The 26,910-nt window shown below is 51.9% G+C and overlaps 1 protein-coding gene across 50 annotated transcripts in view; it reads right to left on the minus strand.

Moving 5' to 3' along the window:
* LRRFIP1 (LRR binding FLII interacting protein 1) overlaps nt 1-26,910 on the minus strand; it is a 139,789-nt gene that overhangs the window by 16,080 nt on the left and 96,799 nt on the right. For 19 of the 50 annotated variants that reach the window (XM_040450554.1, XM_040450549.1, XM_040450529.1 and 16 more), the window contains 12 exons: nt 26,093-26,164; nt 24,704-24,748; nt 23,487-23,552; nt 19,325-19,402; nt 11,471-11,506; nt 10,927-11,052; nt 9,189-9,260; nt 7,292-7,462; nt 4,648-4,740; nt 3,398-3,490; nt 2,300-2,392; nt 582-723 (listed from right to left, as the gene is read on the minus strand). In XM_040450554.1, coding sequence (XP_040306488.1) covers nt 582-723; nt 2,300-2,392; nt 3,398-3,490; nt 4,648-4,740; nt 7,292-7,462; nt 9,189-9,260; nt 10,927-11,052; nt 11,471-11,506; nt 19,325-19,402; nt 23,487-23,552; nt 24,704-24,748; nt 26,093-26,164 — 1,087 coding nt within the window. The remainder of the gene's footprint in view (nt 1-581; nt 724-2,299; nt 2,393-3,397; nt 3,491-4,647; nt 4,741-7,291; nt 7,463-9,188; nt 9,261-10,926; nt 11,053-11,470; nt 11,507-19,324; nt 19,403-23,486; nt 23,553-24,703; nt 24,749-26,092; nt 26,165-26,910) is intronic. The other 31 variants (XM_040450556.1, XM_040450540.1, XM_040450539.1 and 28 more) reach the window with 12 other exon arrangements.

A 26,910-nucleotide genomic window follows, 5' to 3' on the forward strand; every position in this document is an offset into this window, starting at 1 on the left:
CCCCCCCCCCCCCCCCCCCCCCGCTTTGCCCCTCACCTAGGGCACCTGAGAATGGCAACCAGACTGTATGTCACAAGCCCCAAGCCGCCGTCCGCGGGCACCTCATGGCCTCAAAACACCGAATGGATGGTGGGTAGAATGTGCAGTTCTTGTAAACAGCGTTAACTAACTCACTCACTCGCTCTACAGCCTTGGCTGTTCTGACCTTTCAAGAAATCTGCAACGCAGTAAGTTAAAAGCCGTACTTGGCACATATCTGAGGAGAGGCAAACAGTACTGCCCAAACGGTCCCTTAAGTTCAAGACGATCTTCCTTGTGTTTCACAGTTTCGCTTGGTGGCTTTGAGAAGCAAGAGAAATGTATTCTTCAGCCATCGGTGGTGAGCACAGAGATGCGTGCCAGAAAACACACGTGGGTGATCGCACCGCTCGGCAAGGAAACTCCCATGAAGTGACAGAACGCATGGCATGCTGGGTGATGGTTAATTGATCAGTGATGATTACGCCAATTCTAATAATGCATGGAAGGTGCACCAATGCTGACCGGAAGATACAAGAACGCAAAGGAGAGTCGGCACTTACCTAGCGTCCCGTCCCCCATCGTCTTGAGAGCATTTAACTCTTCTTTTGTTATCTTGGTAGGACCTCGGTGTCCAACGTTATTTAGGGTGTCGGAAGTCTCTCCATTGGTAGTGATCTCTGAATTGAGGACTATTCCGTGTTTCTGGGGACAAAAACAGACTCGTAATACTCGCTGACTGATATTAGGTTAAAACTCTGTTTTGTTAATGATAATTAAAAAGAAACTGTTTTTTCCACTAAGTCCAGAAACTTCCACAGAGTCAGAGAAGCAGCAGACACCACGCTCAGAAGCGCTCTATCAACACACACAAATCTGGGACATCTTCCTCCAAGGGCCACCTCTTTCTTACATGCACCAATCAATCCCATGCCTTAATGTGCTGGTGACCAGACACTTTTAATAGGCATCCCTTGTAACTGCACGTAGTGGCCCGCAGGCTGCCACGAAGGAGGGCATCAAGCAAATCACCGTCAAGTGACCTCACTTTTAAAACCCTGGGTGCATTCTTTAAAAAGAGAGACAGAGATAAAGAAAGAGGTTATGTGCGTCTTCTGAAAGGAATAAGTACAATTCGTGCTGAAGAAGGAATTAAGAAATGGCTGGAACATCGGCTATACTCAAAGGAAATACCGTCCACGTTCACCACACAGCCAAACACTCTAAAACCAGTTAACGCTCGGCAGCTCCAGGCTGCGCACTTCACCAGGGATCTCAGACTCACCACTCCTGCTGCCCACGGCTGTCTCCCTGAACTTAGAGACAGCCCCCGTGCTGGGCTCACAGCCCTGGGAGGAGCAGTGATAGGAACCTGTTCCCCCTGGTTGACCGCTGTGGCCCTGACCCCTGAATATAAGCAGCTGACACGGACGTGTTTCCACCGCCGATGTAGGAACTGGCCATGGCCATACCCTCTCCCAACACTGTCTCCTACAATGCTAACAGCCCACCCGGAGCCCGTTTTTCTTAACTCAGTGTCCAGCCAGCAGCTGAAGACCCCTTCACTTGGCCCAAACAGGACGTGGGACTTTCCTCAAACCACTGGGTCTCAAAGTCTAGTGAGTGTGGGCCTCACCTGCACCACTGTTCAGCTGGAGAAGTCCTTAAACTTGAGTCTTCAATAAAAAGAAACACATATGTTCTCTAACTTTGAGTGATGTCCTGGAGAATTTATTAATTCTCCAGAATGTGAGACAAAAATCCAAAAAATTCCTGGAAATCAGAGCTGCTTTTGGGATCAGATATGCTTGTAAACAGACCCGAGGGAACCTGTGCTCACTGGATGTGTCTCTTCAGTGTCAGTGAACCTACGATTTGTAATTACCAGGACTAAAATCTGGGGCGCCTGGGTGGCTCGGTCGGTGAAGCGCCAGACTCTGGCTCAGGTCATGATCTCCGGGTTCACGGGTTCGAGCCCCACGTCGGGGCTCTGCGCTGACAGCTCGGAGCCTGGAGGCTGCTTCGGGTTCTGTGTCTCCCTCTCTCTCCGCCCCTCCCTCACTAGCACTCTGCCCCTCTCTCTCTGTCTCTCTCTCGGTCTCTGTCTCTCGCAAAAATAAACGTTAAAAAAAAAAACAAAAAAACAAGAACAAACAAACACAACTAAAACCAATGACACAAAATTAACTAACACCAGTTGGCACACGCAGTCATTGTTGAGAACCCCGGAATCCGCTGTCACGCGGGTTTCTTCGTTTTTAACTCTACTTTGGCTTCATACCTTCAATTCCTCTTTCAGCATGACTACTTCTTCTCTAAGATCATCTCGGTCACTCCTTATGGAATCAAAGAACTCTTTCTGCCTCTCTAAAGCCTGAGTGTGAGCAGAGCAGAGAGAGAGAGAGAGAGAGAGAGAGAGAGAAGATTCGCACGGGTGAGCAGGTGACTGAAGCGGGAATAAGGAGGCTTCTGCTGCATAAAACACCAACAGGGTTAAGGCATTGTGTAGGATACGCTTAAAGATACAGACAAAACGCCAAGAATAAGCTCCTCGGGGATTTACGCCAGCCGAGAAATGGCGCCTCACGCTCCCTTTAAAGGCATTAACATTTGGAGGCTCCTGTATCCTATTTCTGTCCGTCGCCGCTCGGCGTTTGTTGTCCCCGATGCACACACCACGTGGTCCTGGAGCAGACGCACGCGCTCCACGTCCTGAGTGAGCGTGGAAGGGGAGACGGAAGGGACAACAGGGATGGCCTCGCGAAGCACGCGCACGGACGGTGTGCTCCCACCTCGGAGACCCGCACTGGCGCCGGGGAGGGCGCCAGGTTCTGGAAGACGGCTGTCCTTAGGAAGCATGGCGGTCACCCTAAGCGGGTTCCTTCCTACTCATCACGCCTAAAGGCAGGTGGGCTGCTTTTGTCATTAACGGAGGGGGGCGGCTGAGGCCTCCAGGAGCACGTTTCAAGGTGGGCATAGGTGGGCACAGCGCCCTCCGCCTTGCGATTCCTCAAATGCCTTTCAGAAAAGCCCGGGAAACGCCAGACAGAGACTGACTCCAGGAGGCCGGAGCCTTTGCCCGTCCAACTGCCCCAGTGTGCCTTCCTCGCTCCTTACATCTCAGCGTGCTGCCGGCCTGCTCCGTGCAGGCAGAGAGCCCGGTGAGTGTCCACGACATGCCCACCCCCCCGTCCCGGAAGTCAGCTTCAGGTTCAGAGTTAACGGCAGCTTGAGTAAGCCAGTGCGTTCTCGGTATTACTACCTGGTGTCACCTGGGGCCACATGCACGCTCATGCAAGTGTTTCTGCAAACCGAAGACCCAAAGCACTGTATCTGCGGACTGCCCGTGTGAACAGTTGCACAGACGTGGGAGTCCTACCCCTATCTTCTTGTCTTTCCACTCTATTGTCTCCTGAAGGTCAGAAATGTCCCTGATATAACTCGCCTGCTTCTGCTGTAGCTGTCGGATTTCCTGAAGGATAGGAACAGATAGAAAGAAAGCAGATAAAGGGTTAAGCGAGAAGACAAAGGGTGGGCTGGAGAGCTCTGACCCCCAGGGAGCCCCAGGGAGCCCCAGGGAGCTGGCAGGTATCAGCCCTGATGCCCTGATTCGACCTGTCTCTCTGCACGCAGGAGCCTTTTCCTCCGCCTCGTCCCCAGCTGCCGGAGCGCAGACGGAAATCCTGCCTGGGGGAAATTCTGAGAGGCACTAAAGTTCTGATCAGGTTACAAAAATTAGAACCAAGCCTGTATCGGTTTCCTGTTGCGAATGTAACACGTTACCGCAAATTCAGCAGCTTAAAAACAACACGGGTTCATTCTCTTCGAGCTCTGGAACTCAGGGGTCCACAATGAGTCTTACGCCCTGGAGTTACGGCGAGGGCAGGTCTGGACTCTCTTCGGAGGCTCTAGGAGAGAAGCTGTACCCTCCCCTTCTTTTCAGCTTCCAGAGGCCGCCGCCGTGTTCCTTGGCTCGCGGCCCTTCCTCCCCAGGCACCAGCCTCTGCTCCCTCCCCGCTGCTGCCTTTGACTCTCCTGCCTCCCTGTGATAACACCGGGCCCCCAGATAATTTAGGGTCAATTCTCCATCACAAGGCCCTTAAGTTAATCACACCTGCAATGTCCCTTGGGCTGGGTAAGGTGTCACATCCACAGATCCCAGGAATCAGGACGTGGACCTCGTAGGGGGCCATCATTCTGTCACACCTCCCAAAACAAACGCAAAGCCACCAAAGGGGAAAACCTTCGGGGCGCCTGGGTGGCTCTGTCGGTTAAGCGTCCCGCTCAGGTCATGTACGATCTCACAGCTCGTGAGACTGAGCCCCGCAGCGTCGGGCTCTGTGCTGAGCGCGGAGCCTGCCTGGGAGTCTGTGTCTCCGCCCCTTGCCTGCTCACGCATACACATGCGCTCTCCCTCTCTCAAAGTAAGTGAACGTTACACCAACAAACAGACAAGCAAACAAAAAGGAATGAAAATCTTCACCAGCCAAAGGGACTGTTCTCCTTAGGCGAGGCAGGATGAAGAATTAGCCTGAACTCTCGATTTTCGAGAAAACGGTTCACTTTCATAATGCACCCGCAACGCCCTCCTGAGCCACAAAGAAGAGAAAACCGGGAAGGGCTGCCCACCTCCAGCATCTCTTCTCGTTGTTTCAGGGCCTCCTTGACTTCGGCAAACTGGAACTGCAGGACGCTGTGGGCGTGCTTCTCCCTCTCGAACTCCTACGAGGGAGGAAAAGACCGACCAGGGAGGGAAAGACTGACCGTGCACGTGGTGGTGCGAACGCACTTTCTTCCTAGTCCGCGCGCCCACAACTTAACTGGCCTTGGAGGAGACTACCTGTTACCGTGCCCGCCGTCACAGCTTTCAAGGCCTTTTAGCGACGTGAGCCCACTTCTCTGCACTTTCTGGTTTACCGTGAGCTCTCCCCGAGGACCCGGTGCATCTGACAGGTGCCCCCTGACACTTCACGGGCCGGCAGGGCCCAGGAGGGGCCCCTTCCCCGGGGGGCTGCCGCAGCCCAGGCTGTCCGTGCGGGGGGGGGTGGCTGTGTCACGGACATCGGAGGGAACTCTCCTCGATTTTGAAATTCAACAAGGAACACTGGGGACCAAAAGGGGTGTAGACAGGGTCTACTTTGGCAAGCGTATCTAACTAAGTGGATGGCCAACTCTGTACTCCGGGGCCCCCACCCCAGGGACAAAACAGGAAAAGGTGGGGAGCACAAAGATCGCCCAGTCCGACCCCGCCCTCACCCCAGGGACCCGGCAGCACGCTCCTCTGAGGCCCCCGAGAAGCTGAGACGCTGCACGGTCCCTGAGGACGGTTTGGTATCCAACTGACAGCCGACAGCTTAGGGGACAGCAGGGTCCATCTCCTAGGTTGCTGAGGGGTTATTCTGGAAGGTACATGACCTTCACTTCTCACCCTGGCATCACTGCTCGCCCACTTTCTGAAGTCCGAGGGTCCCCGTACCCTCCTAGCTGTGACAAGGGCCTGCCTTTTGGGGGCTCTGCTCGGTCCCTGCTCCCCAGCTTGGGACAACATTCCAGATTCATCCAAATTCTCTGGAATTAGATTTGGGGGTTCTTGGTCTACTTCCTGATGCCTAAGTGAGGACATCCTAGGGGTACTTGGAAGGCATTAATGTGTCCTCCCCCATACATGGGGCCCAGAACATTCTCTCTGCTCCTATATTCCAACAGGGCAGCGGGTCTCATGGAAAGTTTCTCCTTTGTTTCAGAGTCTTGCTCCCAGAAACTTCATAAATAAAATTCTTCCTTAGCTTCTAAATCAATTCTATAGCAGTCAAAGAAGGAGACCTTTGAGGTGTTAATGGCAGCTTGGTTTGGACCCTTGGGATTTAGGGTACAAAGTCAGTTAAAAAAAAAAAGATAGGGACACACACAACATAAATTTTGCTTATCTCAGCAACTCTGAAAAATCAGACAACATCCCAGAGGTTGACAGACCAAATAATTCCTAAAAATCTGAAAAACAAGTATTCCTTACTTTATGTTCCACCAAGAACATCTAATTAGTCTTTTGTCATTAATTTCAACATAGGCTCAGACTTTTTGCTGGTATCATAAATTAACTTAATTTAGCTTAATGAAAGTATTTAATCCTTAAACAGAGTAACTGTAACTTTCTCCAATCAGTAGAAAATAAATATCGTTTTCTTAAAAGATTTGATATCTACAATTTCTTGTCGGTGATAAGAGGTAACAAAATAAAAATCCAGAAATGTAGTTTAATAGAAAAACAATCTTTAAAGATTTTATTATTAAGTAATCTCTATACCCAATGTGGGGCTCAAACTCAGGACCCCAAGATCAAGAGTCAAACACTCTACCGACTGAGCCAGCCAGGCGCCCCCACAGAAACATCTTAAAGCCTCCATTTATGACCAAACATGCTGGTTTTTATAGGCATGTTTTTTTCATGGTTATGACTTTATCTTACATGCAAACACACAAATAATCTCCCAGTAAAATTGTCTCTAGTTTACAGACTGAGGTTGTGCATGATGCTAATATTAATATTATAATTATAATAATTAATTTTAATATTATTGCAAATCCCTCAGCAAAGAGCATGGCATTTTTATTCTCAGATGTCTGGGCTTCCTGGACAAGTGGAGGACCATCATTAAAAAAAAGATGATCAGGTGTGCCTGGGTGGCTCAGTCGGCTGAGCGTCCGACCTGGGCTCAGGTCATGATCTCGCAGTTGGTGAGTTCGAGCCCCGTGTCCGGCTCTGTGCTGACAGCTCAGAGCCCGGAGCCTGCTTCAGGTTCTGTGTCCCCCTCTCTCTCCACCTCACCCCTGCTTGTGCTCTGTCTCTCTCTGTCTTTCAAAAATGAATAAACATAAAAAAATTTTTTTTTTCAATTAAAAAGAAAAACAAAAAGGAAAAAGATGATCACAGGGGCTGCTGGGTGGCTCAGTCGGTTAAGCTCCCAGCTCTTGAGTTTAGCTCCGGTCATGATCTCATGGATTTTTGAGTTCGACCCCCGAGTCAGGCTCTGTGTTCACAGTGTGGAGCCTGCTTGGGATTCTCTCTCGCCCTCTGTGTCTGCCCCTGCTCCACTGGTGCATGCATTCTCTCTCAAAATAAATAAATTTTAAAAAGTAAAAATAAACTAAAAAAACTCATACGTACAAACACACATACACATAAACACACACACACACACACACACACACTCCGCATACGCGCCATTATCCCAAACGCACACATTCCACCATTCTCTCTCACACGGAAGCTCACTTTGTTCTTCTCTTCGTACTGCCGCCTGGACTCAGCCAGCTGTTCTTCGAGCTCCAGCAACATGTCCTTTAATGTGTCAACCTGGTACATGAAGTTCGTCTTTTCATTGTCAAGCTGAGCGTTGGAAACCATTGCCTTTTTGTATTTCTCCTCAACTTCCGCCAGCGAGTCCTGCGGAAACCATGTCACGTTTTTGAAATCATAGTAAGAAAACAAAAGGGAGATTAGTTGAGTGGTCTTTGAAAACAACAACAACAAAACAAACAAAATCCAGCCCTAATCTTAGGGCAAATGAACCAGGAGAAGAAATACAGGATCATTTCAAACGCACAGAAATTCCCCCCTTTTCACTTTGGTCAAATCGGTTATTAGTCACTCAGAACATTAGCTATTAACTCAGAGAGTTGGCTCTCAATTGTGTCTGGGAGGAAGATGGCTTCCACGGCCATCAGCACAAGGGAGACACACGATGAGGAGGCTCTGAGCGCGGGCAGGCCTCCTGCCTCTGACCTCATCACTCAGGGACACCTGCTGCGGTGGCTTGGGGCCCTCAACAGGTTTCTGAAGGAATCACTCAAGAAATGTGCCCAGAACCCAGGAAAGAGCCAGTGCGTGATGGTGGAGAGAACAGAGCACCCACCGCTAGCTGCCGGCTGCCCCTGCCTGGGCTTGTGAGGCGGGAAAGGATTCGGCAGAATTTTAGGTTTCAACCCACAGGCCAACCAAGCAAACAACACAGGCCTCACTGGGTCGGGCTGGAAGGACAGAGCGCATTCCTTTGAAAGGACAGCTCTGGGGAAAGAGGCCTGCAAAATCAACGTGGTCCTGCTGTGTCTCACACCCGTGCCGGCCAGGCCACAGAGTAGACCAGTGCTTACATCCCAGAGCACAGATCAGGGCCAGGTGACCCCAGAACGGGGAGAGTAAATCCCCGGGGTGTGAACCACCAGAGCTAAAGGGAGCTGGACGCTGTGCGGTCTGGTGCGACAGGTCCCGTCAGAGGCCTCATGGAGACCAGTGCTGCCTGCAACGTGCGAACCAGGGCGACGACTTTGGGTGGGACCAGTGGCTCCACAGCTGGTTCCGTGACTCCCTTTTCACACGCGCTGAGAGCCCGTCATAATTTTCCCCTCTTTTCAAAGAGAGGTGACAAATATGCCAGTGATTACGGAGTCGCTTTAAAACCAACGTGTCCTCTGGTGCTCGTAGGATACTAAACTCAGACTCCTTCTGGGGAGCTGAGAAAGAAGGGGGAGGTCTGCCATCTACTGCTAGGTTCACGGAGATCACAGCCCACACTATCCGCCTCACCTTCAGGGAACGTGGCAAGCATACCTCCTGGTGGGCACAACGCAGTCATTTCACATTCTAAAAGTGGGGTGTATTTACTCAAATCCAAGATGGTGCCCATTCAGACACTGCTTCAACTAGGGAAATTCTACAGCACGCAAATAATTTGGATGTTTCAAAAGCACAGCGGTACGGAACGCCTCATCGGCAGACATCAGATGTTTTGAGAAGCAAACGGAGGGAGCGCTCTTTGTAGGTTAGGGCTGCGGAACGTGAAGGAAACCCGGACACCCTCCTGCAAGCGGACGGCCCACTTCTGTGGGAAGAACTGGGCTTATGCCGGGGGGAAGGGAGTGAGTACAAAGCGTGCATCAGGAAGCGTGTTAGTTTTTCTACTGAGGGTTATGGCGTTCAGGTCTTGGCTCAAAAGCTGCATTTGGGAGAACGCTCAAAATGCACGTGGTGCGAGCCCACACCGGCGTCCCTGCCGCTTGGAAGTCTGCAGTCCGGAGGCTCCCGGGAAGAGGCATGCAGTCGGAAGGTCTTTGGGATTTCCGAAGGTTAAGCTGGGTTAATACCATAAGCCCACACTTCCACGAACGGGTACCTTCAGGTCTTTCAACCCCTGCATGTATTTGCCTTCTACGTCCTGAATCTGGTCCTTCAACTCATTCAGTTCCTAGGAATTGGCGAAAGAGGCAAATCATATCAAGGGGAAAAGGGGGCACGACCATGAAGAAAGAGAAGTGGTTCCCGGGCGCCTGGGTGGCTCAGTCTTGGTTAAGCGTCCGACTTCCGCTCAGGTCATGATCTCACGGTTCACAGGTGCGAGCCCCGCCTCGGGCTCTGTGCTGACAGCTCGGAGCCTGGAGCCTGCTTCCGATTCTGTGTCTCCTTCTCTCTCTACCCCTCTCCTGCTCACACACTCTCTCTCTCTCAAAAAAAAAAAAATAAACAGGGGCGCCTGGGTGGCTCAGTCGGTTAAGCGTCCGACTTCAGCCAGGTCACGATCTCGCGGTCGGTGAGTTCGAGCCCTGCGTCAGGCTCTGGGCTGATGGCTCAGAACCTGGAGCCTGTTTCCGATTCTGTGTCTCCCTCTCTCTCTGCCCCTCGCCCGTTCATGCTCTGTCTCTCTCTGTCCCAAAAATAAATAAACGTTGAAAAAAAAAATTAAAAAAAAAATAATAAACATTAAAAAAAAATTAAAAAAAAAGAGAAGTGGTTCTCTAAATCTTTTCTATTTTGGGGGAGTTTCCTTCATTCAGGGAATCTGAGCAAGTGATTTTCCATTTTTTTCCCTCTTAAGTGCGAAAGGAAAATAAAATAAATTTCAAAACTACAAAGATCAAAATTGAGGTGTCTCTCACATGATATTTTCACAAAATTTTACAAAATCTAGGCCTATATTACTATAGTTTTGCACATTTTATTCATTTTTTTAAGTTAATTTACTCATTTTGAGAGAGAGCATGCACCAGCAGAGGAGGGAGGGAGGGAGGGAGGGAGAGAGAGAGAGAGAGAGAGAGAATCCCAAGCAGACTCCGTGCTGTCAGTGCAGAGCCTGATGGGGGCTCGAACCCACAAACCATGAGATCATGGTCAGCTGAAGTCAAGAGCTGGACGCGTAACTGACTGAGCCGCCCAGGCACCCCCTAACCAGTTTTAATTATTAGAAAGTTCTTCCATCAGCAAAGCCAATTCCGATCCTTTACATTTCCCCCTCTGGCCTTGGCTCTGCTCTCCAGAGGACACGAGTGCCAGTACCTTGGGCTTCCTAGTTACCTTAACAAACAGCACTGTACTTCTCTCTCACACACTCACGGTGGCCTTGCACTGAGTGGTAAGGATGCAGCAGAGAAAAATGTTTATGTTCCAGTGGGAGGGAAAAAAAAGTACCAAGATACAACGATGAGATCTATTGAAAGCATGTTACGCATATTACAAATAGAAAAGAGGGGCACCTTCTAGGCGGAGAATGGGAGACACTGAAAGGGGAAAGTGGGGTTGTTGGGAGCAGTGAGTGATCTGGTGTCCAACATATTCCAAAACATGGAGACTGAGTGTCTACAGAAGCGGCCGAGCGCCGCGGTGCGGTGTGGCGAGGGCCCCCACCAGGGTGTGCCCAGGGAGCTGAGGGGGTGCGGGAGGCACGGGCACCTGTCTGCCCTGCTGGGGGGGGGGGCGGGGCAGGCAGGTGTGGCTTCCTGCGGGTGCCTAGAACATGTGTTTACGGCAGGTAGGGGAGACCGGAGCAAGAAGAAAGATCTGGAACTTTACGAATATAGACTTGAAGGCTGATTTTCATAAAAGGTTCCTCTAGGTCATAAGTAGGTAGGCAGCCTTACCTTGATCTCCCTAATGGATGCCTCCGTGTCGATGGAGATGGACGTGTCCCCGCTTCCCCTCCGGGAGGAAGTCCCGCCCAGGGAGGCCAGCGTGGCTGCCGACAGGCCGGGCAGGCTCCGAGACCCCTGCAAGGTTGCAAGGATCGAATGTGATTTCGGACGAAACCAACATTACTCGCGAGTCTACTGTTACGGAACTTTCACTTGAATTCAGTTTTCAATCGGGAAATCATCCGTGGCTCCCAGAAAGCGATAAAGAGAGGTTCACTTTGAGGGGCCTCGTGGGTGCCTGGGAATTGGCCTGGATTAACCTTACGCTCTAAGGTCGGGCCCACGGTGGACGCCTTTGCCTCTCTGTGGGGTTTAACACACACGCTACAAGTGAGTCCTGGGGACCCCTCACGGCTGTGATGCCGGCTGGTGGGCCACACACAGTCTTTATCAAAGATGAACCGACACGTTTTCTTGTTCATTTCACCCACGCGTGTCGGGCCCCTCGTCGTTCAGCAACGACACCACATAACGGCTTACGGAAATTCCTTACCTTCTCAGTGAAATCTTTGTCTGGTCTCTCTTCAACCTGTGGAGGAAAGTGGACAAATTACTAAACACTTCAGATCACTGAGCGGGTAACAGGGATTTAAGGGGCACGCGGGTAACAATAAAACATCAGCTTCCTTTGTGATTTAAAAACTACTTTGCCAACGAGCACCCGCGGAGACGATTCTGCCAGGCGGGCTCCCGGGCGCGGCGGGGGCTCACGGGCAGCTTGGTGGGCCAGCTCGAACTTCGCTGTGTGGTTTTTCACCGATCTTAATCTCCGGGCGGACACAACAGCTAAAGGACACCCACGCTGACCGCAGAAAGCCTCGTCGTCAGGGATCCGTTCATGAACTGGACAGGCTTCCTTCACAGATTCCACAGTTGTGCGTGCCGGTCCCCGATGTGGGAGAGGGTGACAGGCGCCCGGCTTGTTCACCGCCCCCCACGTTACTATGGTTACAGAGGGAGAGCAGGACCCGGAGCCTCTGGGGCTGGAAGACGCGACCAGAGTCCTCGTTTTGACTCCCGCTGCCTGGGTCTCCCGAGCGAGAGGAAGCAGCGGAACTGGTTGGAAGTTTTCCTACTTCTCATGAGTAACAGAATCCCCATGAAGACTCTGGTTTAACCGTCTCGGGACTGATGCCCAGATGTGGGGAGCTGGCGGAGGGGGGTGAAGGCACAGGAAAATCTGCCAGGTGAAAAGTGAGACCCCCTCCCCTCCAAATTTGGCTTTTACGTGTCTCCCGTTTACACGCGTCCCTGAGGTCGCCCTGCCCCTTCCTCAGGCAGGATCCCGTCTCAGTGGGACCCAGGGCATCAGCCCCAAGGGAGACCCTGTACCTCAAGGGTATCTCAGGGTCAGCAGGCCGAGGCTGGCACCGCTCCTACTTCCTTCTTTGCTGAGCGTCCAACAAAGGGCGACTGTTTTCATTTTTGTGCACGCCGAGAACTCCTTGCCGCGAGCGCACCGGGAAGGTCACGGTGGGTGGGAGAACCTGGGGCTCGCTTGTGTCCAAACCTCTGGGGGAAGCTGACAACGAACCATGCCTTTCCCCCCACGTCTCCGATCCTCCTTCCTGCGGCTCAGATGTTCCTAAATTTGACCTCCAGGGAGCCGACCGCAGGTGCGCGTGACGAGCGCGGGCCACGGCTCTGACTCAGTAGGCCGGATGGCGATCAGGGGCTCTGCAGATACCCTGTATGCTCACACCGCAGACCGTCCGAACTCAGGCTGAGGAATCCCGACAGAGCTGGGCCGGAGGCCACGGCAGGGTGGCTCGTGGACATACAAACAGCCCACCATGAAGCTGTGCACAGGAGAGCCCGAGGGCGCAGGGGCGCCTCAGTAAAGGCCGCGATCTCTCGTAAGGACGAATGATCCCTGTCTTGGGCCCACCCTGGGCCCACACGGGGCCGGATGCCCACGGCCTCACCATCCCGTCCCCCGCCAGCAAGCCTCACTAATAGCCACCTTCTCTCCTCCAAACCGCTCACGCCTTCACCCTTCTCTCTGAGGGCAGGACACCTGAAGCCAACAGTAAAATGACACAGCAAATATAAGAGCGAACCAGACAACCAAGAGGCTGCCATGGAATCCTACAGAATACTCGATCAATCCAAAAAAAGGTGGTTTCTGGAACCAGCTCTCAGCTCGGCCAAGCTCAAGGGTCTCCTGCTCAGCAGACCCAAGTTCAGCCCCGGGGTCTTGAAGCGACCACATCTGGTCCCCCCACCAGGCCCACCCTTGGGTCTTCAGCGAGAACCTTCTACTCTCATCTCGCTGGTCTCCTTGCTGTCGTGAGAGTAGGAGAGGAAACGTGAGCAAAGAGGTCAATCCTCAGGCCGGGGGGATGGACCAAAGAGCAGACTGGCCTCCCTCCCAGTTTGTTAGGTGAGCCCCGTGGGTGGGGGAGGGGGCCTTTGGGACTCCAGTCCTCCCCCTGCCCACAGGCCTCTCCTTTCCACTTGGCCACAGCCGGCGGCGCTCCCGGGGCCAGCGCGAGCCTGTGTGTCTCACGGGAGCCTTCCAGGCAATCTCCACCCCATGTGCCCTTTTCCTTGATGTGGCCGGGTACACACTCTCCAGCTGTGTGCCACAGCACCTGCCGTTTGTCGGTATGCGTGTTTGGTGTGTGTAAACACGTACACCTACGATCATTATGTTTGCAGATACGGATGCCACGTCAGCCTACTGCGGATATCCCGGGGCGGTCTTTGCTCAGGACGGTTCTGTCTCCCCGTCCCTGGCAGAGCCCCACAGAGCCCTGGGCCGATGTGCTGAGTTACGATGATCTAGCATTTCAAGTGGGGCTCTCCTCTGCCCTTGGGAATAAAAATCTTCCTGAAAACTTCAAATCACTCAAGAAAAGCGGGCTATATAGCGACTGGTCTGCAGGGGAATCGGTTTATTAAGTCTCCCGGGCCCGACGCCTTCATTCCCTAGAATCAGGTGGTCTGCAGAACGAATTTTAATGAAGGTAAGGAGGGTAACTTAACTGCTGGTCGAATACGAAGCCCGGTTAGACTGTCGAGCCACCGCTGAAAAGTCTGCTGCCTTTTTGCTCTGCGGTTTGTGTAGAATCCCTTCCGACCACTCACCAGCAACAGATAAATATCGTACGTATACACGAGACACCAGAAATCCTCTGTTCACCCACAGTAATATCGGCGCCTATAAAAGAAGGCCCCGCGGGTTTTAGTATTTCCTGTGATAAAGAGGAGCGAGAACGTGCACCGGGGCGTGGGGGTCTTTAACACAGCTTTGTTCTGTGCCGTTTCACCTGATACCGTCCACGTAAACGTTATTTTTTGTAATTTGCAAGACATCAAATGAGACAAAACACCTAGGACCACGGCTGGCTCTTTAGTTTAAAAAAAGTTCAAAAATAGTTTTAAAAAAGCCTTTGTTCGAAACACATGATGAACTCAGAACGTGGAAATTTCGGATGCGTCTAGAGTAGAGACCAAGCGAGGAAAAAAGGAAGCCAGTCTCCCCTTAACCGTTGCGTCCCACCTCTCGCGGGCATGTCAGGGTGGGTGCCGCTTTGTGTTTCTGAGTGACAAAGGACACGCGTGTTTGCCAGCCCTCCTGAAATAGAAGTACACGGACCCCACGGAAAGCGCCACCGAGGCAGGAGCCGTCGCAGTCCCCTCAGCTGCCACCAGATGGCAGCCTGGACAGAGCTGAGTGGGGCAGGTCCCGGCGCCACGGGCACCCGCACTCACTTCATACAGCCCTCCTCACCTTCCCCTAAACAAAGGGACAGACAAGTCACCTGGGGGGCCGTGGGTTCGATTTTGACAAAAACACTGCACTTTACCTCTGAAAGTAATATGTAGAGAAACAGAATTGAAAAATGTGAACACTGTCCTAGCCGCCGCCAGACGCGGTGTGGGGGGCGCCACGGTGTAGACACGGAGCAGCGGGACCCAGGAGATGCTGTCGGGCGCACCCACTGCCAAGGCACTGGGGTGCACGCGAGCCTGGGGCCTGGGACGAGCCGCAGGGCCTCCCTGAGTCAGGGCAGCCTCCGGGAGGCCGGCACCCCGTTACTCCCCTGTGCCGAGCAGTTCTAAACATTTCAGGTCAGCGTGAAACGTTCACAGCAACAGATTTATGAAACGTGTGTGCCAGGGTTTTACAACCACCACTGAGCATACACAAAGGCCTCTTCTGAAGTCTACTAGAAATAGTCACTTCTGAAAAATTTCTGTTGAATTTTAAATCATGGCAACTCTTCCCTCTCACACACAAGTGCTCACAGTAGCACGTTAAATGTTTTATTAGTTCCAAGCTTCCAGCATCGCGTCTATACGAGCATGCCAGCAAGGCTCGCTCAAACGGGACGTCTGCCGAGGCCTTCCCTGTCCCGACCTGGACTGCCCGGCTTCCTCGAGACAGAATACAACGTGTGGGCATGGACGGGCTCTAGCAGAGGGGCCAGGCACAATGGAACCTTCCCCATGGTGTCCCCGACCCCCCCGCCGGGCAACCCTAGAGCCCGGATTGGAAACAGGACCACAGAAGCAACGTCAGCACACGGTCCCTCTTGACAAACAAAGGGACACTTGTGAACACTGCTCAGAAAACACCCACGTTCAGGGTAATTTTCCTTCAAATATAAATAAGCAGTAAAGTCTTCCATTGGCGTGGAGATTTCCGCTTTTCATGCAATCGTTACGTTCTCCTGAATGACTTCCCCTTGAACTCCTGTATTCACAATGCATGACCTCTTTTTCCACCTGGTCCCCGCCCCTGCCTCTTCGTACAATGCAGAGGAGGAGTCTACAGTCTTGTTTTTCTAGCTCAAACCGGCTGCACGCTCCGTCACTCGTGTTTTCTCTACATGCACACAGGGGGACACGAACCGGGGCTCCGCTCAGGACATTTCTGATGGATGCTTTAGAACCTGGGCAGCTTTCCCTGGGTTCCCGGAAGGATTCCGGGGCCCCGACGACACAGATGTGCGGGCTGCACCAGCTGAGGCCCTCTGCTTGCGTGGGCTCCAGGCCGGGAGTACCAAGCCTCCTGATTCCAACTCGGAAAGCTTCCTGCGTCTGTCCGCAGGAGTTTTACACTGTATGTGTGCTGTTTGCTGCCGGCCTGTCTCCTCCAGTCAATGCATCCGTGAGGGCTGGGAAAGGTGCGTCTGCTCAACACTGTAGCCCTGTGCCTAGAACATTCCAGGTACTCAATAGCTTCCTCAAGGGGAAGACCCCAGACTTGCTGGAGAAGAACATACAGCTCATGGATAGAATGGGAAAAATGAGAGTGAGGTCAAAGACATGTCCTGAGTCCGGGCGGGCGCCCTCTCTGCTCTCCTACAAGGCCAAGAGGACCAAGTGGTGGGCGATGTCTTTGGAGGCCGAGGCACCTTTCTTTTCAAGTGGGACAAGCGATCACTTCTTCCATTCTGGTTACTTTTCCTCTTTAAGAGTGCCCCCTCCCCCATCCCCTGGTGCACCAGGCTTTCTTCCACACCCAGCCTTCTAGAATTGTCCCTTCCTCCCCTCCCCATCCTATCTCCTTCCTAGAGAGACTCCTGTCCCCTGTCCTCCCTCACATTCCCCGCCTCCCCCTCCACCACATTCCTGATGAGTCATCAGGCCATGGATCAGGGGCCACCGACCGGCAACAGCAGGGATGCAAGTGACCAGTCCCTGGTTCTTTGGGCGCCCAGATGGAGATGGAGAATGGCCCGTCACGCACAGTCTGCGAGATGCTGACCTTTGCTCGTTCAAAGTGTCAACAGTGTGATGATCCGCTGACCTTTGTGAATGAGCACTTCACTCAGGGAAGGGAAAGGAGGGTTTAGGTGTTTGTAACGAACTGGGAAGTTAGCTCAGCCTCCCGCACTGTGAGCTCTTCTGCCCACCTTCCCTTCGGAGCTCGGGGAAGCCACAGGTAAGGACAGTTACGTTTCCTTGGCTGTAAACACACAGAATTAAGACGAGGGAGCGCTTTAGAGTCAGGGGGGCCCTCACAGACTCTGTTCCCGTGGCTTTTCCCCGTCAATGGTGCCTGGAGAGGCTCCCGAGGGCGCGGGCTCCGAGTCTGGGTGCAGCTAGGTCACAGGGAGGCTGTCCATCGCTGGTCACCAGGTCCCAGGAGCACGTTTAACGCCCGCTTCTCTGGTTACGGTGACCCACTAAACCCATTGTACGTGGGTAAATTTTTCACAAACATTGGAAGCACATGGCATATGGCATTGGAAGCATATGGCACAGAAATTTGTATCTGATCCCAGTCTCCTCAAAGGGACTAGACAGAGCCCCGTTATTCTGTGACTTCATGATGTCGAAGAAGTCAAATAACCGTGGCATTTACAGCTCCATGCGTCCCAGTGGTCACCGCAGCGTTGTGCGAAGGGAGCCCGGGATCCTTCGCAAGCCAGGCCACAGCCACCTTCTGCCAACTGCAAACACTTTCATTGGTTTCCAAAGGGTGAGCGAGCGTGCGAGGGTATCGTGCCTAGGGAAGAGTGACTTTCCGCTAAGTTTATCGTGGGAACGTTTTATTCCCAGGGGTTCTAAGGCTGCACGTGGCTGAGCCTGTATCTGCTGCGCTACCCCAGGCCACGAAGGACACCACGAAGAGCGGACGTAGAGGGTGGCGCACCGTGGCCTCAGTGAGCAGGGATTCCCTAGTTCACAAGAACTGCTCTTGGGTCACTCATGGACGACCCATAAAAAGCACCCTGCCCGATTTTAAAAACCCAAGCTACGTGACCTTGAAAGACGATGATCTTCCTGTTCCTGCAACTGGTCCTTGTGTGGGCGTCTGGGCCCCACACCCCGCTGCGAGCACCTGAGCTTTCGTTCAGGCCATGGCTTCTCCTATTCTCCTCAGCACCCCTCTCCAGGATGGGGGTGCTCAAAAGGCCGTGAGGGGGGTTCGGTGGGCGTGCGAAGCGTGTGCAGAGGCAGGTACAGGCACCTGTGTCGACACGGAGTGGGGAGTCTTCATTTCCACAAAGAAGCAGGCTCTCCTGCTAGAATCCTCGTCCCTTTGGTCTATCTCTTGTGTCCTCATCCTCGACCGCACGCGCTCAGCTCCCAGGAATCCCTTTACTCGCTTCCCCAGAAGCAGCTGGGATCTGTATTTGCGTGAAACCAGTGCCCAGCGGCACATCTGTGCAAGCGGGAGATCTCAGCCCCACGGCCTCTTCTCTGATTAGCAGGAACGCTTCCTAAATTTCAGGCATCAACACATCTAATCGTGGTGTTGTGTAACTGAGTTAAGAACCGCGTTCAAGCTTCTCCCTAAGTGGGGAGCAGAGCAAGGGATCCACTTTGCCCATTTTGCCTTCTTATAGCCGGGGTTTATCACGGAGGGTGCCACCGTCCTCTGATGTGGCAATCCTTACCGTGCGGGGCGGGCATGCATGCCACACAGCCCCAGCTCCTGCCCACCGGACACTATGCCTGCCCACTTCCCAGATGTCCTCCGGGCAACTGCCCTGCACGGCCTTCCTATAAAGAGACTGCGTGGCGGCCTCGTACCAAACGTCTGAAATTGCAAAGACCCTGGGAAAAATACGTAACAAGGACACTGAAAGGCTGGGGACTAGATGGTGAGGAACAGGAGGGCAGCTCTATAGTTTTCTTTCTTTTCTAAAAATTTTTTCAATGTTTATTTTTTGAGACAGGGAGGGAGAGAGAGAGAGAGAGAGCGAGCATGAGCAGGGGAAGAGCAGAGAGAGAGGGAGACACAGAATCCTCTGTCAGTACAGGATTGTCAGCACAGAACCTGACACGGGGCTTGGTCTCGTGAACTGTGAGATCATGACCTGAGCCGAAGTCAAACGCTCAACCGACTGAGCCACCTGGGTGCCCCTGCAGTTTTTCGATACTGAGCAACTGGGGGGCAGGGCAGAGCTAGGAACACCACGACCCTTCTAGGCGATACTTGATTTTAAAAACTATCTGGGTCCGGTAATAGACGACATCACAAACACAATATTAAAAACCAATCCTTCCAACTTTTCACTCCTAAAAAAACAACACGTTAGTACGCCTGGTTACATTTCCCCCCACTGGACAAAGTTTCCCTCCTTCCCAGGAAGACCCCAGCCCCAAGCACCGTTAACTTCTTGATAACCGCTAACTTTAGATATTGAGCAATGCAATTCTGGTATCACGGAATAGTAATATTCCAAATTTGGGAGCATTTTTCCCAATTGTGTCTTTGCTTAGACCTGAAATCAATCTTAGGAAAGCCCTCCCACTTTATGCTGGGTTTAGGTTTTTGGAGGTGGAGGGTCCCTTCTGCAGGACAGCGAGGTAGAGGGCAGAGGGGAGGAGAAGGGACGAGCAGGATGGTGGCCGAGCAGGACAGGACAGGACGCACACTCACCACTGGGCTGGCCCGCGCCGAGCTGGCTCTGGAGGAGGCTCGGGAGCTGGAGTTGAGGTGGCCGCCGCGCTCCGAAGGCTGCCCGCGCAGCCCGCCGCCGGGACGCAGACAGAAACAAAGGGACAGGGTCAGCAGGGATCAGCGACAGCGGAGGCCCCCACCAGCGGCCCGTTAGTAGAGGTCAGCCACGTGCAGTGCGGAAAAGACAGGGGTGAGCACGGACACCAGGCTCCCCGTGAAAAGGAAGGCTGTGTCTCCAAGCTTCAAATAAAGGCCCGCGAGGAACAGAAAAAAAAAAAAAATTAGTCCTAGTATCAAAAGGACACAGAATTCCTGGGGAGCGAGAAGAAAGTAACACAAAGCGTCCGTTCAAGTCGGCTGTGGAGTCACGCCTGCTTGACGCACAGAAAGCCACCTCATCCACGCGGACAGGTCTGTGTATTTGAGAACATGAGTCCTTCCACTCGAGCACAGAAAGTGACCGCCGGACAGGGTGCTTGGCTTTTTTAGCAGGGGAGAAGTTTGCTTTCTCTCTCATTCCAAGTGAAAACAAGGTAAGATTTAGGGTTAATACCAAATCAAGGCGTGGCCCAGATTGCCTGGTCTGGTGGCCTGAACGAAGGTGTCTGTCTGCCTGCACTTCCTCTCTTCCGGGAAAGGAAAACACAGCAAGTAGCTGATCTGGAAGCTTCTCCCTCTTAACTTCGATTTTTATTCACCTTTGTTCCAGCCCTAGACACGGTGCCATGTGTTTTTGTTCTTGTGTTTTCAAGTCTTACTGGCCTCTTGAGCGAGGTGGGAGGGGAGAGGGAGCCGGGAGGCAGGATTCGAGCACGCACATGACTGAGGACCGCAGTCAGCCAGCGGTCTGTGGCGTGGCCTGAGGGACGTCGTCCCAGAGACCTGCGCAGCCCAGCGGTGAGCCCCTCCATCCAGCCCCCCGGGACACCGTGCACCCCGGCGGGAGCGAACTGTTCTCTGCCCTGCCCGCACGGCCCCCCGGGGACGTGCAGGCCTTCTCCCTACTGCTGTGCTCTAGGCACAGAACTTCAGAGGTGCTCGTGATTCTCATCTTAAACACCACCTTTCAGCTGGCACATCTTTCCACCAGAAGGTAATCCCCTGAGGACAGGGTCTTTGTCTATTCCCTGCTGAACTCCCTGCAGGGACCGGACGAGGCCAGGCACAGGGTGCACTTAAGCAATACTTGTTGAATGAACAAAACCAACTTCAGACTATAAGCAGCCAGACCCACCCTACCCCATCGTCCTTCTCGTTTCTTTACCCCAATAGTATCTATTGTATACTTACGCTTACAGGTGCACAGAAAATACAGCCATACGTACACCCTGTGCAAGAATCACAACCACATTTGGCATTCACAAGAAACTCACCACCATTCCTAGTCTCACCTTTTGCTTTATTAGTCAACATAAAAGTAAATACCCAAGGTCAGTGCTTTAAGGCAGAAGAATTTTGCTTTTGGGTTCACGGTCACAAGCCAGAGGAAAACTGTCTCTAACAAATCCTACTGCGTTCTAGGTCATTCATGTCCCAGTTCACCATGCAGAGATAGGACAGGTTGTGGTTGACCGGGCTTTTTGCTGGCCCACGTTTTTCCAAACGCCTAGTCAAAACCGGCTCTCAAGTCAACTGACCTGATCTCACAGGGAAAAGTAAGTTTCAGGTCAGTATCACCCGGGTCCAGGTGCCACCTTCTGAGCAGCTGGTGTCTGAGAGCCAGTGGGGCTGATGCGGGGCTGATGTATATTATAAAGATCCTGTCCAGGCCTCATCTCTTACTGGCCATGGGACCTTGGAAAAGCTAATCAGCCTGTGACCGGGGACATGGAATCGTAAGGACACTGGCCACACAGAGGTGCCAAGGATTATGGACATCACTCTCTTCCCCGACTTCACTTTCTGCTACAAGCAACTTGCACGCTCCTGGCTCAGAGCGCACTGGTGGTGATGACTGCTCCCCAGCGTGTCAAATTAACTCCCGCCAGTTCACTCATGGCCACGAGTCCTTCCCCCACCTCACACACACACACACCTTACGGATGTTGAGGAAGGTAGAAAATAGAAAGGTTTTCAGGCAAAACAACGGTACTTAAAAGTGAGCCAGTCATTTAGTTGTTAAACTGTAATTAAGTCATTTAATTGCAAACATGCACGGCAGTGGAGCTACCTTCCTGGGGAGGCTAACAGAAGCTGGACGCTCTGGAGGTGGGGACCAGCGTCCCAGAGCGGGATCAGGACCACCCTGTGCAGGCGGGGGGGGTCAGCCTGGACTCAGGTCGAAACACAGGGTCCCCCCCCCACTCCACCCTGCATTGCAGGACAGGATGTGAGGGATTTTCAACCCCAGGGTCCAATCTGTCCTTGGGGGGCTCTTTCTGCATGGGAGTGCAGTGATAAGCACAGAAAGAATTTGTTTTTGTTCCCTCTGACTTCTTCGGCATGGTTTGATGCCAGGGACACGTGGCTAGATTTTAGACATTTGTGCTGTCAGGACAAGAAGACCTTTCACTTCCTTAAACTTCCCGAACCCCATGGCTCCCAGGTGGTTCCTACAGGAGGCAGAAAGCACAGAAGTAAGAGTGCTCAGGGACGCCCCGGTAAGAATGGGGGAGGGGCGGCTGGTCTAAAAGTCCACCTGCAGAGGCCATATAGAAGGAGAGTGGATGGGACACACATCCTGCCTGATCCGAAGTTCTACTTCGGTCACAGGAAAACTACCCAGGGCTCGCGACAAGTTTCATTCTCTTGGAGAATTAGTATGTTGTCTCTTTTCTGAGAAAAGAAAACCATTTCGTTGCACTTTATCCATCATATGCAGGCCAGAGCTAATGCACGCATTAGGCGTGATCTGTGAGCTTCTTAATGGCCTACAGACATGTTTAAGAACTGAGAAAAAGACTTAATACAGTGGGCTCCACCCCATTTAAAATGTTATGTAATAAGGGTGTCCGGGTGGCTCAGTCGGTTGAGTGTCTGACTCTTGATTTCGGCTCAGGTCAAGATCTCAGGTTCTGTGCTGACAGGGCTTGGGATTCTCTCTCTCTCTCTCTCTCTCTCTCTCGCTCTCGCTCTCGCTCTCTCTCTCTCCCCCCCTTCCCCCACTCGGCTCTCTCTCTCTCCATCTCTCTCTCAAAATAAATCTTAAAAAGAATAAAATGTTATGCAATATAAAATAAATGGTTAATTAAACGTCAACAAAAACCAATGCTGCGTCAATTAATTACTGGGTTTCGATATTTATAAAAATTACATTCTGGAGAAGCCTGTAGGTTTGATCGGCTTTGTAAGGATTCCTAAATACTCATGAAATACAGTAAACCATAAATTGGATTATTGAACCACTTAAGTAGCCAATTAACACCAAAAGCAACATTATAAAAGCACTTTCAAGCAGTGGTTAGCAAGCCATTATATTTCACATGGGGCCTGGGTACATTTTCCCAGGACCCGAGGGGGAGCCCTGGCAGGCAGAAGGACCCGCATGGTCAGATGCCATTCAGTTTCCGCGGCCCCTCAAGATGGGCCAACTGGTTTCCCGCTTCCACGGACTGACTCCATTTTTTCTATCTTGCTTCCCTCTTTCATTCATTCACTCGTTTTTTTTTCATTCAGCAAGTATTTCTTGCACGACTAGCTACACCCTTATGTGATAGCCAAGTCTGTCATTTCAAATCCTTTGAAGAGGTGGAAAGACGGCAAAATAAAAGGAAATTATGTACGTGTAACATCCTGAGTCTCTAATAAATCCGTTCATCTTCCTCAAGTATCCAGAGGTGAAAATAATTTGCAGCCTGTGGAACTCCCCTCTTCTTCCTTTTATTATTTTAAGGGCACCTCACTACTTATTAGTACTGTCGGCGGGTGGCAGGAAAACAGCGGATGAAACTCAGTTGAGGTGGGTCTTCTCCCTTGAACTCAATGTAAACTGACGTGTGAGGACACTAACCCGCCAACCAAAGGCTTCGCGATTCGCATCATCCATGACCCAGCCTCACTATAATGGGAAATTGAGATGAGACAGTGTTTCCTCCCTGTAACTCTGGTTAGTTATCTCCAGGGGTTGGGACTGTGCCCGGTAAGCCAGTCAGGGTCATGCAGCACACGGGAGAAAATTCGGAAACCACAGAAAATGCCTTACAGCATAGGAACCGCAGGCACTACCCCGCCGTGTCCCGCCGGGACCGATGTCATCGAACACAGATGCCTGTGACAAAAACAGACTGTCAGGTCAGGGAGCCCTTCCCTTTCCACCGGCGCCCAGAACACAGGAAAAGGGAAGCTAAGGAGGTCTGACCCGAGAGAAGAACACGTTCGGAACAAATCACGATGGAAAACAAGCAGGGAAGGCCTTAAACCACCCACAGAGGCCAAAGCTGTACGCAACAGGGTCATGCAAAGATCTGAGAGAGAAACGAGCTGCTGTTAACTGGCATGCAATGCAACCCCCCAGTAGCTCCTTGAAACGCATCGTTCTGAAAAACGTTCCTTGCTAAGGAAAACCCTGTTAATCCAGATTTAAAGTGAGCAGATAATTCAAATACCCTGAATTCTGTCATGGCATCCTCACGCCTGACGTGCAGAAAATTATGCTAGTATGAAGAAACTTCGGGATACAGCAGTATGATAGCGATAGCTCAGTATTTTGTAATTCTTTGGAAACTGCTAACTAGAAAACAATACTTGATTAACCTGGAAATCTCACGTAATTAGGCACTGAAGGCGAATGGGGGTTTACAGGACTGTGCATGGCCACACCGAACTTTGCCCGGCTGAAAGGAGCTTGGATTCCCCTCTCTCTCCTTGAGGACACAGCTGGTTTGTTCAGCCAGTTATATATGCTAATTCTTAGGGGTGAATTCTGATGAAAATTCAGAAGCTTATTAGCAATACAGTAGAACTACTTTGTTTAGTGAGGGTTTCCTGCAAGGGGGAAGTGCCTTGTATTTAAAACTGGAAATTTACAAAGTCATAGAGTGCAATGGGTTAACATGTTGAGGTTACCAAACAAATCAAAAGCCATCTTTCTTTCTGCTAGCAGAGTAAGTAAATGATGTCTTTGCTCCATTCCTGGCTAATAATCCTATGCGAGCACGTGTCTTCCCGGAGCCTGAGGCAGTATGACAGCTAGGGGAGAAAGAATGCCCAGATCCAGCCAAAGGGGACTGACAGACATCACCGGTCCTACAGGCTCCTTGTAAGGGGGGAGCTCTCAGGTGGTGACGCTGCAGACATGCGCATCCACACTCCCAGAGCAGGTGTGAGAGGCGCCTGGCCCCGAGGGGGCCAGTGGGGGCCGGGTCGGGGGGGGGGGGGGGGGGGGCCAGGTCAGGGGACTGGGGCAGGCAGCACACGCACCCGGTAACTTGCAGGAGGCCGGGCAGCACTGTACAGATAGGAGGGCTGCAGGACGAGAGCGAAAGGCAGGTTTTAAAAGCGTTGGAAAACAGCAACAAATAACAGTGACGAGATAATCATGATGCTTTCAGTAATCACGGCAGCTGAACTGTCGTACAACAGAAGGAAAGAAAAAAGTCGACTTAGGGTTTTCAGTAAATCACAGAGACGCAAATCCGACTTTGAAATAGTAAACGTCCCCAGGATCTCTGAAATAGGACTATTTTCTAGTCATTTCTTTTCAGGCATTCCTGGAGGAAAGAGTCAGGGAGTGAGACCGAATGGTGACAAGGTGAAAATGTCACCAGCAGCGACCAAACCCCACAACTCAAAATCCCAGGTTAATAAAGCACTCCAGGGTGTTAATACATCAATTTCCACACAGGAAGAGAGCTGCGGACACAGTGCTTCTATTTCCATCAAATGATCCCAGTCCCGGTCTCCAGGAGCCAACAGGAGCTGTTAAGACTGCTCCAGCCGGCCAGGGCTGGCACGTCTCTGTAACGGGGAGCCCACACCCACACCCACACCCATATCCCGACCCGGGCTGAGCCGCGCCTGTGCGGGCATGTGCCCCAGTGAGAGGGCAGCTCCTGGCTCGGCCGGACCCTGAGTTCCAGAATAGGATCATGACTCATTTACAAGCAGAGGCCACGTAAGCCCGTGGTGCAGGGCCACCGAGAGGGTCAGGGAATGTGCGGGACCCAGGATGAGTCACTCAGCAAGGCAGGGGAGACAGCAATGCAAGGAGATATGGTTCAACCTCTGCGGGAGGAGGAGTGCGGGGCTCTGACGCTGAGTTCCTCGTACAGACACCGGGCTCCTGTACCTACAGCCCAGGGCCTGACCCGCCCACCCGCCTTGTGAAAACAAAACAAAACAAAACAAACCAGGAAACAGAGGGGAGACTGAGCCAAAGAAACAGGGCTGTTCTCCCACTTCTCAAAGATGGAGGAACCAGATTAGGCACAAAGGCTTCCAAATTGCTTCCTGGACACATTTACAGGAGAAAAATATTTTTAAAGAAACACATGAAACCCCAAATGGGGAACAATTGCTGGAAAAGGAGGAGAGAGCCCCAAGAGACCAATTCTTTGGGCCTGAGCTTGGAAATATACACTTAATAGAGGCTCCTTTTTCTATATAAGGTCCTAAATGATTTTGATAATGTCTTACAACGTTGACGAAAGTCTTAGCAAGTTAGTCAAGCCAAATAAAACACCTGCTAAACTCTGCTCTCTGGACTTGACATGGAAGAGGCTGAAGTATCTTCGTACATTTGATTGGAGAGTGAAGTGACCCCACAGAAGGAAAGAGGAAGGGAAGCGGGTGACAAGGAGGAGGACAGACCTGGTTTCCGCTCTGGGTAGACAGGAGAGCAAGGCCGCCCCTGGGAAGCCCGAGGTCCGAGCAGGAGAGTCCCTGTAGTCAGAGAAAATGGGAAGGAGGGGAGAAGGGCTCACAGCTTCATTTCACCTCAAAGGTACAATGGTATGGTGCGTCCACACACAACTACCTTCTACGACAAAATCGGTTAAGGGCATGCACTTACGGAGGAGGGAGAAAGGAGGACGATCAGAAGGAAATAAAGACGATCCGGTTAATTGACAAAACTAGGACACGGGACCAAACCAGGAGTTCTGAATCAACAAACAGGCAAAACTACATTTCATTACGTTTTAACCGACAGCCAGACCATAGGGGTTTGAGAGGTCTTTGTAATTTGAGCTCTGAGTTTTAAAGTTTGGATGGAAAAATTCAAGACTAAGGATTGGCAGAGGTATCAGCCTTTATGTAATAAGATATTTCACTGGACAGGACCTCTGACCTGGCTTTCTTAGTTAGCTATTCACACAATGCGTATGTGTTCAGGATTCACAGAAGACGGGGTCTAATTCAGGGGTCTAATTCTGAGACCAACAGTCTATGCCACGTCTCTGGGGAATGCCACCACACAAATTGTTTCCCCAAATAAAATGCTTTATCCAAATGGAAGGCTCCTTGAAGAAGAAGCCAGCAGCTCCAGATTGTCATCTTGGCAGTATTCTACTAATTGTACAAGCACGGGACAGTCCTTGAAGATGAAGTGGCTCCATTCAAGTAGCCTGATGGCACCTGAAGATATCCTGCCATCCCCTCAAGGTCCCATAACTTGTGCCTAACATTCC

Source organism: Herpailurus yagouaroundi, unplaced genomic scaffold (assembly GCF_014898765.1).
Source record: "Herpailurus yagouaroundi ecotype Mexico unplaced genomic scaffold, PumYag 202, whole genome shotgun sequence".
In the NCBI taxonomy this organism is placed as follows: domain Eukaryota; kingdom Metazoa; phylum Chordata; class Mammalia; order Carnivora; family Felidae; genus Herpailurus; species Herpailurus yagouaroundi.